This window comes from Carex rostrata, chromosome 27 (genome assembly GCF_964058835.1).
Source record: "Carex rostrata chromosome 27, lpCarRost1.2, whole genome shotgun sequence".
NCBI classification, from domain to species: domain Eukaryota; kingdom Viridiplantae; phylum Streptophyta; class Magnoliopsida; order Poales; family Cyperaceae; genus Carex; species Carex rostrata.
The window spans coordinates 2,975,238-2,987,416 of record NC_135944.1 but is presented as its reverse complement, the minus strand read 5'-3'; the positions used below and the strand labels follow the sequence as shown (position 1 = coordinate 2,987,416).

Genomic DNA, 12,179 nt, shown 5'->3' with positions numbered 1-12,179 from the left:
CTAATAGTCGATCCGAACCGTTCATCTTGTTCTCCATATTAATATGTGTTTGGAGACCAAATTTTACATTTTTTGAAATTTTTTTACTATTTTTTTAGATTTATTGAAAATCACTGTTTTTGAATGGTCCAGAATTTTCAGATCAAGTGATTTTCTAAATATCTAAAAAAATAATAAAAAAATTTCAAAAAATGTAAAATTTGGTCTCCAAACACATATTAATATGGAGAACAAGATGAACGATTCGGATCGACCGTTAGAATTTGAAAACTCAAATATAGAACTGTAGCACGGTAACAACCCGTGATATGCATAGTACCATAGACTCGCTCAAAGAAAAATAGTAACACCAACTTATGTTGTTTTTAGATAAAATTAAAAATGTGACCACACATGCAATGCAATCATACAAAGTATAGATTTTCTACCCTTTATATGACCAGCATGCTGTTGTATTACTTTTTATACCATCATGTAACTTTTTGAAACAAAATATATTGTTTGTAAATCCCTATGAAGATCCAGCACTGAATAATATTGTTTTAATCTGATAATAACCACAAAAGATTATTTTATTTTTATTAACAGCATTTTCTTGTCCTCACAAAACTAGCTTACAATAATTTAATTTGTGAGGGGCTTGGAAGAGAACAATTTGTAACAAATTTGCTAAGAACAAAAATTAGTGTTTTGCAAATGAAATAATTATAATTTAATTATTTTAAGACATTATAATATAACAAATAGAAGTGCTTAAAGGTATATAAAGATGAGTTAAAAAGTAATACTAAATCATCATATTTTCCTATTTTAATCTCACTACTTTACTTATTAATTACATTGAGGACAATTTAATATAACTTTATTTATTTTATTATTATTAAATACTAATACTTCAAAATTATTTATCTTTAATTTTACTTCACTTATTCAGCTGTCGGTGACAAAAAAAAAAAAAAATCCAAATCTACAGTAAAGAATAAAAAAAGGAAACTTAATGCATGGATAGTGTCTGATCTGTCCCAAAAATATTCGCTGGACACGCCACGTGTCCTCTTTGATTGACCTTCTCATGCTGTTTTCACTTTTCAGTTTTCACACATTCACCAATTCACCTTTCCCTCTCTCTATCTACTCTCCCTTTCTTCAACACCTGTCTTTATTTTCTAAATAAAATCAAGGGTGATTTCATGTTTACCCCTAAAAAACTTGAAAATTACGTATTTGTTCTTGTAAATTTCATAATATCAAATTTACTCTTCTGAAATTTAAAAACTTACAAATTTATCTATTTATATTTTTTTGTCAATTAAAATCCATTTTAAATTTACGAAGTATCCGTTGTATCATTTGTGAAAAGAAAAATATAGCTTGTTTCAGAAAAATATCAGTTTATAATTAAATAATTTCAAAAAGAAAATTGGTCATTTTTTATGCTTACATGATGCCATTTAAATATATGTGTAAGCATTAGAAGTAAAGAAATGACTTCTTTATTCTTAAAAATTAATCAATTAAATGACTGGTATTTTTTTTAAATATGTTACTATTTTATTTAATGAAGAATAAAATGAGTATTTTATAAATTTAAATTTTGAATATAAATGACAATATAATATATAAATTTATAAGTTCTTGAAGTTTAAAAGAGTAATATGATATTATGAAACTGAAGAAAAAGAAGTAATTTTCAAAATTTTGAGGGATATACATGAAATCCCCTTTACGAATTCACCTTTCCTCCTCTCTCTCTCTCTCTACTCTCCATAAAAAAAGCATCTCCCTTTCTTCAACAACACCTGTCATGTCTATTATTTCAAACCAAAATCAAGTATCTCACCTTCAAATCTCTTTCACAATTCACATCATCATACAAAACCGTACCAAACCAAACCCATAAAACCAATGTCCTCAATCCCAATTCTCTAACAATTCCTCTCTCTTTAATGGCATTTTCTATCTCAAACAGATACAATGTGCCATTGGTCAACCTCTTCTTTCTATTCCTCCTCTGTTTCTTCATCTCAACCCACCCCAATTTCTCAATCTCTCTCCTCTCCTCCTCAACCCCACAAGACAACAATTGCGAAGACTTTCTCTCTCTAACCGACTCCAATTCAAAGTGTGCATACCTCAAATCGCATGCCTCGTGTGTTCCTCTCGGTTACATCGACTATCTCGATTTGTTCTATTGCGCATTTGGCAAAAGCCCTGTTCTTGGTTACTTTGTCTCTCTGTTATGGCTCTTAATCCTGTTCTATCTACTCGGCAACACTGCCTCCGAGTACTTTTGCTCTTCACTTGAGAGCCTTTCGAAGGTTCTCAAGCTTTCTCCGGCCATGGCCGGGGTAACGCTTCTCTCCTTAGGAAACGGGGCCCCAGATTTCTTCTCGAGTATAGTCTCTTTCACGGCTGGATCCGGTGTAGGAGACGTGGGGCTAAGTAGTGTTCTCGGTGGGGCCCTTTTCATAACAACCGTGGTTGTCGGTGTTATCAGTCTCACAATCGGGAGATCGCGCACCGTGTCCGTAGACCGGAACAGTTTCATAAGAGATGTCTTGCTTCTAATTTTGGCGCTTGGTTCTATCCTCACAATTTTGATTTATAAAAGGATTTCAATTTGGGGCTCGCTTTCTTTCCTCTGTATTTATATTGGTTATGTGTTACTGGTTTGTACCTCACATTTTTGTGGGGATGATCAAGATGCAAGAAAAGAACTTGAGGCTCCATTGTTGATCAATTCAAATTCAAATTCCGAAATTGAAGAAAATCGAGTTCAAATCGTGATAAAAGATGTGGTCCAAGGCGATCAAATTGTAGTCTTGCCGGATTATTACATACCGAGTTCATCGAATCGGAGCCCGTTTCAGCTGTTCTTGAAAATTTTGGAGCTGCCTCTGTCTCTGCCAAGGAGGCTAACCATACCTGACATAACAGAGGAGCGGTGGAACAAACCAACCGCGGTTCTTTCGGTACTTTTTGCCCCGATTTTCCTAGCCACAATTTGGAATTCAAAATACGACGATACACGATCAAAGAAAGCGGTCTCGATTTACATTGCCGGTGCAGTAATCGGGTTACTTTTGTTCATAATTGCACTGAAAGGGACCGAAGATTCGAAACCACCGAAAAAGGCAACCTTGCCATGGTTAATTGGGGGTTTTATCATGAGTGTTGTATGGACTTGGTTGGTTGCCAGAGAATTGGTTGCTCTGTTGGTTTCTTTGGGTTACATAATTGGAATAAGCCCGTCGATTTTGGGGCTAACGGTTCTCGCATGGGGCAATTCACTTGGCGATTTGATCTCAAATGTAGCAATGGCATTGAAAGGCGGCGATGGCGGGGTCCAGATAGCAGTCTCCGGATGCTACGCGGGCCCGCTGTTCAACACGGTCGTCGCGTTAGGGGTGTCTCTAACAATTGCATCATGGAGAGAATACCCACAATGGTTTGAGATAACAGAAGACTTTGCAATGTTTGAGACACTGTTTTTTCTCATATTGGCATTGATTTGGGCTCTTTTGGTGTTGCCAAGGAGAGAAATGAAACTTGATAAGGTGTTAGGTTTTGGGTTATTAGGGATTTACCTCTGTTTTCTAATTTTGAGGGCTTTAGAAGTGATTGGATTTTTTCATTTGGGAAAATCTTTAGGGTTGGATTTATAGGATTTAGGAATCATGTACAGAATGTTTTTTTTTTTTTTTTTTTTTGTTTCCTTCACATGTGTAAGTTGTTTAGAAAGAGAAATTAATCAAGGTTGTAAATTAAACAAGTTCATCTCTCTGTTTCCCAATTTTGATGTGTATTTAATGTTTTTTTTTTTTTCATTTTTGGGGTTGTTGAAGTTGAAAGTTGTAGTAGATAATTAATTTTAATGGTTGTATTTTAATTGATGCGGTGAATTGAATTCGGTGTCCTGCATTTATTTTTCTATTATTATTTTTTTTGGCTATGAGTGAGGCTATGTTACAATACGTTGTGAGGATTGGTATGTATTATGAATTAATTATTTCTATTTATAAAATTTTAATAGTTGATCTAAAATTTGTTTAGATTTTTAGATAGATATAAAAAAAATATTGTTTTTGCATGGTTTGAAATTTTTATATGAAGTAATTTTTTATCTATTTAAAAAGTAATAAAATAGTACTAAAAATATAAAATTCGGATTATATTTATATATTTATATAAAGATCATATTGAACTGTTCATATCCATCATCTGAGAAACATGGTCTTTAATAACTTGTGTATTTTTAATATTATTGTTAGCTGGAATTATTGTCCTAATTTAATTTTGGAGTACTGTTAATTTTATCTCAGAAACATTGACTTGAATAATTTGTGCATTTTTAATACTACTGTTAGATGGAATTGTTTCCTTATTTAATTTTGGATTACTCTTAAATTTAGGTATTTTGCTAATTATGACCTGATTTTATTTCTTTTGTTTTTTTGCTCTCTTTTTCGAAGTTGGAAAATCCAAAAGGATGATTCATAGAAGAAAATATACAAAAAAAAAAATGTCATTGGGTTAAATTTAATTAAATAGGTTGTAAATTTCTTGTACCATTAGTTCTAACAGATTATTATTATTATAGGGTGGGTTTTTTATTCGAATAATTTTAGGCAGTTTTTATTATTTAAAGTCTATACCGATTAGTGTTGAATTCGTACTAAGAAATTAAATTCAAAAATATTTTAAATAAATGTTCTAAATGTGTTGCACGAATTGTAAAATAAAATTAAAAATAAGACGGAATATATAAAATCCCATTCCATTATTATATAAGATCAAATCATGAATTGTTTAATTTGTATTTAATTCAATTCCTTAAAGACCAAGACAACTAGATCAAGTCCACTGTAGTATAAAAATGAGATAAAAAAAAATATTATTTTCAACACGAGAGAGAGAGAGAGAGAGAGAGAGAGATGCCACGTAGGACTACGACACGGTTTGAATTTTATTTCCGTTTTATTTTGAGGAAGGAGGAGCAGCAGTAAGTCACATGTTCATGTTTTTATATTATTTTTGTTTTGTAGCTGTAGCATAATTATGAGACTGATAATTTTTTGAAATATAATGTATATTTTTATTTATTTTAATAAAGAATAAAAAATATTTTTTATTAATTAAATTGAGTTATAATATAAAATACAGTAAAATGAGTAAATATGTAAGTTTTTTTTATATTTTTTTTAAGGAAGAAATACATTATTTTATAATTTTTAGACAATATATAAAAATTCCCCCTACTATTTTTCAAAAATAAAAAAAAGTTTTTCCATATAAATTTCGAACTTATAATTTTTTTATATCAAAAGACATTTACTTTACCACTAGACACAAATTAATTATTTAATACCATCCAAAAATTAACATACAACTTAGAGAAAGCTAATCTTATCCATATTAACAACCGACTTACTGGAAATATCATTAAATCCTTTCTTTCTACTTTCTTAGTGAGAAGTGAGAACTTGAAGAGGAAAGTATAAAGAAAAAGGAAAGAATATAAAAAGAAAACGCGTTTAAAAGATTTTGGATTTTGAAACGAAAGAAAAGGATAGTTGAGGTTTCAACCGAAAGTGGGGGGCAGTTTAACAACGACCACTTGTCGACTCCACAGTAGACCCTATGCCAAATGGGCCCGGATCCCTAAAGTAACCCAATTTTTTGGGTAAAGATATTAACAGATTAGAGATGGCTCCATGCAGTGCACTTACTATAGAATCAAAACAGGGCTGCACATGTTTTTGCGCTGCATGAAGCCAAAACTACTCTGTTCAAATCTTTACCCAATTTTTTGGATTGGGAATCCATCGATCAAGATTGTTTCGAATTCATCTCTCGGGATGTGTGCATTGTGTGCATTTTACTTCATATATATTATCACGGATTCGAATTGAACGGTTCTGATTTAAAATCCAAAGATTGGATTACTTCATATATATTTTTTTTCTTTCTTTCTTTCTTTTTTAGTCAGTTGTTAACTTTTCTTGTGCTGAGTTGAAAACGGAGCAGATTCGGAGTAGATAATGCTCATACAATCTAATCTGACAAATTAGAATGCATTTTCGAAGTTATCTAATCTAATCGATATAACAATACAAAATTCGATCCTTGCAAAGCATCAGACGATCATTATCTATAATAATCGTCTTAGCTTTTGTCGATCGTTTATATTTTTTAAATTAATTATGTATCATATATTTCTCTATGCAATGTACATAATCATTTATGATTGCAATCTACTCATCTAGAATAAGTGTCATATAATACACATATTAGATGGAAATATTAAGATCTCTAAACGTGAGACAATTAGAGTATTTTTTTTTTTTAAATTCAGCACAGAAGGCATATTTGTTATTTTTTTTTGGAGGACAAAAATAAAAATTTTGGTGATAAAATCCAATCCCATTGTTATTATATCAGATCAAATTATTAATTCTTTATATAGTTTGTAATTAATTCAATTCTTTAAAGACCAACAAGAAAACAAGATCAAGTCCACTGTACTATTTAAAGACTAGGACAGTATAAAACTCAGATAAAAAAATATTCTTTCAACGAGAGAGAGAGAGAGATGCCACGTAGGACTACAAGTGTACAACGCGGTTTCAATTTTGTATCCGTGTTATTTTGAGAAAGAGGAGCAGCGGTAAGTCACATTTTTGTAAAAATAATAATAATAGTGTTCACATGTTTGCTATTTTTGTGGTTTGAGATTTTCTGACTTCTAGTCGAGGTGTTTCCCGGTGGCTACACTGAGACTAGTATTTATTTTTTTTTATTTTTTTTTGTAATTATCCAATTTTAGTAATATGAAATGGACTTATGCCTCTTTTATTTTTTATTTTTAATAATAATAGTGTTCAAATATCTTCATTTGTCGTGTATCTATCGTACTTTCATTTTTAAAAATATTAATAATTCAAAATTTCAATCATAAATGTCAAATATAAAACCATTTGATATGATCTATGTTATCTTATCAAGTGATGATATAAATCACATTACATATAAGTTTAATTTCCCTATCAATTTTTTTTCACAATACGTTCTTAATATTATTTCAAATAATATCTCATGTAGTAATGTCAGTAGTGTTACTTTCGGTATAGAATTTCAACACAACACAACACGATACGTCTAAGAACACATCTAAACACACTTGGATACTGATTGATATCTTTATGAACTAATTTCGAATATAGGTATAATCAGTAAAAAAAAAAAAATCATACTTAATAAATTAGAGAACAAAACTAAATACATACTTTGTAAATCTAAATAAAACACATAAATTTTAACACAGATTAAACAGCTCAAACGAAACATAGTACCACCCCTATCCCTTTAGGTCTTTAATTACATTTAGCTGGAGAGACGACTAATCTTATCCATTTTTAATGTATTATATCGAGGAAAATTCACTTAAAATATCATCGAATCCTTCCTTTCTACCTTTTTTTTTAGTGAGAACTACAAGAAGAAAGTATAAAAGAAAAGGAAAGAACATAAAAAGAAAAAGCGTTTTAAAGATTTTGGATTTTGAAATAGAAACATCCTCCGAAAAGAAAAGGATAGTTTATCCGAAAGTGGGGTAAAGATTTTAACAGAGAAAATTTAGCTTCAAGCAGCGCACAAAGAATATATAGTGCTGTTTTGATTCTACAGTGTTCGCTGCATGAAGCCAAAACTACTCTGTTAAAATCTTCACCCCGAAAATGGGGGCAGTTAAACAACGACTCCATGCCAACTTTTATTTTTATTTTTTGTTCTTTCTTTAGTAGGTTTTTAATTTTTCCTGTGCATCAATTCCTCCTGCTGTGGTCTCTTTACTGCAAGTGCAAAGTATATAGCAGGGTTGTGATCTTTCTCATTCTCGCTGTCGCTATTTTATGTGATGTGATTCCAACTGTTTGGTAGCACTTAATTAGCAATTGTGGACAAAATCAGACGTAACGTATTTGGACTCAAACTTGTACGTAATAAATGCTTCCTAGCTGAAATTTCAATCAATATTTATTGAGGCCAGAAACAAATAATGTTTTTATTGATCACTGTACTAAATCTAAATTAGAGTGTGACGTGTTTATTAAGATAATTTGGTGATCATGTCATAGCGGAACGGTTAAAAAAAAATGACACTATGTACGTATAACGTTGCTATATATAGCGTTAGCATCATAGCCTTTATGGTTCAAAAATGCTGCAACGTCACTATAGTGTGCTATTTAGAATCTTGGTGAACACAATTTTTCAAATCTCTATCGAATGGACTTCAAACGACACATTCAAATAATTGGAATCCATCTACTTTATGAGTGATATATGTATATGAAAAAATAGAGAAGTTTCAAATTAATTTACTATAAAGTCAAGTGGTAAAAAAATGTATCTTTATAAGTTATTTTGTAAGTTGTCTTATGTATTTATTTTTATCATTTTTTTTATTACTTGATATGATACTAAATGAATTTTAAAATTTTAAAATTATGCATGTACACACATCACTAATAAAGTAAATAAATTATAACAGTTTAAATTTATCGTTTAAAGTTAATACGACATAGTTTTTGAGGGAGCACATGTCCCTCCCGTAGGGGGACTATGCTTTAACCAACTACCCCATACAGTGGTGGCAGCATGCACTTTATTGACTCTACTGTGAAGGTATATGCATGTGAAAAGCTTAGCCAATAACAATCTCTTATTTCTCTCTTATGTTTAATGTATGAAAAAAAGTGTACAACATGGTTTTTTTTTGACCGAATTCCTAATTTTATTTTATCAAAAATCGGTCCATTAAATCAGTTTCTAGCGATTCAATAGCAGAAATAGTCTTATAAACGAACTAAACCGGACTAGGCACCGGTTATGGTTTTTTCCGGTCCAACCGACCGGTCCGGTCCGATTTTGATAACACTGATTGAGAGTCAAGTGTAATTTTGATTGTGAAACCTCTTCCAATTAAACTAAGATTTTTTAATAATTTGACTAGATTTAACATAAGAATAATTATTACAGGATGGATAAGCAATAAACTTATAAATTACAAAGGGTACTTAAAAAAAATTTCATTGAAAATACATCTCAGCAATCTGAATTAACTCAAAAGATGCTCTTTTGAGTTAATCCAACCATAGTCTATAATTCAAGATTTCTTTAATATTAGTGTAGATCTAGTCTGCACGGATTTTAAAGATAATTGGATGGTCCAGATGTATTAACTCAAATTTTTTTTTTTAGTTAATGCAGAGGATAGGAATTCATTGAATTGCATACAAATGAAATGAAGAGAAAACTAAACTTATCCATATTAATATATATTCTATCTAGTAAACTTAAAATACGATCATCGAATCCTTAATTTCTATTTTTATTTTACTAGTGAGAAGTTTACGACGAAAGTAGAAAGACAAAAACAAGCAGAGAAAGCGTGTTTTAGATACTTCATATATGATCCATATATGATCTCGTATCCGTATCTGTTACATATTGGATACGTATTCGATATCCGTATCTGTATCGTTGTATTTCCATATCATTTTGAAAATTTGTTGCATCACTATATCCGTATCATATTCATATACAATACATTACTCGTATTCGTATCAAAACAACCGTACTTTTTGATAGACCCTTCAAAACTGATAATTTTGTACCTATAAAAAAATAATAAAGAATTAAAAAATATATAAAATTTTGTTTTAAATATATTTTAATATAAAGATCATGCATAGTGGTTGAGATCAATTGTTTGACTTTTGAAAACGCAAATAATAATATGAGATACGATTGAAGAATAAAAGATATGAGACATTTGAATCCTGCTCTATATATATTTAGTAATAAGTTTGTGATATTGATTAATGATATAATTCGGAATTTATTGTTTGTTTTACAATATAAATAATATAGAAAACATTGATTTTCTTATAAAATAAATAAATAGTTTTTAAATTTGATGAATAATGTGGATAAATTAATATTGTAATGTTCTACTAATTGGTCAAAATTCATAAATACTTTGAAAATGTATAAAAATGATAATTCTCAAGGTGGGGGCCAGTTGAACAACGACCTCTTGTCGAACCCATGCCAATAATTTCTTTCTTCAGTTGGATCTGATGTAAACTTTCCCGTGTTGCCATTCCTCCTGCTGTTATCTGTAATGAGTCTGTGATGATGATTGAAAAAAAAAAATACAGACACATATATTTATAAATTATTTTAGTAAAATAATACTAATTCAATAATATTTTGGAAAAAGATAAATACATCTAAATTACGTCTATGAGATTCTCATATAATCATTATACGATCCAAACGGATCAGATAATAGTAAAATTATATCCGTATCCGTTTTTATTTTTTGAATATGAATAAATTAGATATTAAATAAATACATATAGATATGGATCGTATGTCGGTTATCCATAAATATCCATAGATATTTTCATAATATATAAAATTGAAAATTATATCCGTTTTCCTATCTGCACAAATATTTAGATATCGAATATTTGTATCTAATCCGGATATGAATGGATAATACATATTGGATCCGTTTGCATCCCTATTTCATAATAATTAGTAATAGAACAATGTTACTACCTGAATAAGCCTTCATGATCAAGTGAGTTCATGAACAAACATAACTAGTTTTTTTTTTTTTCAATATCTGTAAAATCTACCGGGATCGAAATGACAATTCGGTCCAAAAAAAAAGGAGACCGAAATGACATCTCGGTTCTTATGATTTTTAAAAAAAATAAAACAATCAAATTAGTTTGATAAATATATATATTTTTTTATTCATGGTTTCTAAAAATAAAATTCGTCAAACACCCCGCCACAAAAAAATAAAAATAACAATACAAATAAAAGAAAAAGAAAAAAAAAGAACAAAGCTATTGACATATCTGACATGCATGGTTGCTTTGTTCATTATTGCTCCGTCCACAATATGAGGCGAAAACACCAAATATATATTAAATTAATTTCTTTGTCCGTAGCAATTTATTGAATCTCAATCCAATCCTGCTTCTGTGGAAAACTCAGTGTGACTCTCGCTGTCATCATTATTATTTGGTAACACTTAATTAGTACTTGTGGAAAAAAATAATCAGACGTATTGTATTTGGACTCAATCAAGGAAATTTCAAACGGTTCGGCTAAAACCGAATTAAAATAAATTAATTAATATTTTATTCGAATTTTAAAAATACAATTGTACTGCTTGACATAATTAAATTAATTAACTGAACTAATATCGAATCAAATAAAACGAATTAAATTTTAGTTTGTTAGGTTGAACTGAAATAAGAATATTAATTATAAAAATAAATTATTTTTCTTAATTTTATAACCAATTAAACCGGATCTTAATGTCGTATGAACACTCGAGCACTTTCCTAATAAATTCGACATGGCTGAAATTCCAAAGTGGTCCAAACGGTATGTTAAAACGGGTCGTCATGTGTATTTGGAATGGTTAATTTTAAAACTAGTGTATCCGGCCCATTTCAAGGGATCAAAACGGGCTGTGATGGGCCAAGTTGGCCTGACACCATTCCTCTTTATTCGTCTTTTATAGTGTGACTTGTAGTATGACCTCTTCAGAATTGTGTCTCTAAAATTGGGCCCATTATGAAAATTATAATGAATTGTTTTTAGACCCGAAAGCACCAGTGGTCTAGTGGTAGAATAGTACCCTGCCACGGTACAGACCCGGGTTCGATTCCCGGCTGGTGCAGATTTTCACCTTTTTTGACGGTGGCATAGTTATTAATACGATTGAATTTTAATAGCACATTGTAAAATTTATAAAATGGTAACAGAAAATTTTAAATTTATGCCAATAGCTTAAATTAAAAAATTTCTGATGTTTTAACCCCCGAATCATGAAAATCTGGTAAATAAATATTTGTGAACAATATTTTGTTTCAATTTAATAATTGTATTATATGATATAAATAAATTATTTGTGTATAATATTTTGTTTCAATTTAATAATTTTAACATATTATTATTTTAGAAACTTTTTTACTAGTTTTTGGTACAAAACAAGTTTCTGCCAAAAAGATCCAAGTTTTCGATTCGATTTAACCGATTCTAACTGATTCATCTGGTTCCGATTGCACGATCAAGTGACCGATTCTGAT

General features: G+C 30.0%; 1 protein-coding gene and 1 non-coding gene across 2 annotated transcripts; both read left to right on the top strand.

The window, feature by feature from the left end:
* Positions 1-1,946: 1,946 nt before the first annotated feature.
* On the top strand, positions 1,947-3,665 carry LOC144544839 (cation/calcium exchanger 1-like). The gene has a single exon (XM_078293379.1). The coding sequence runs from the start codon at positions 1,947-1,949 to the stop codon at positions 3,663-3,665; it is 1,719 nt and encodes a 572-aa protein (XP_078149505.1).
* Positions 3,666-11,699: 8,034 nt separating this feature from the next.
* TRNAG-GCC (transfer RNA glycine (anticodon GCC)) lies at positions 11,700-11,770 on the top strand. The gene has a single exon. It is a non-coding gene; the product is annotated as a tRNA-Gly (tRNA).
* The last annotated feature ends 409 nt before the right edge of the window (positions 11,771-12,179 follow it).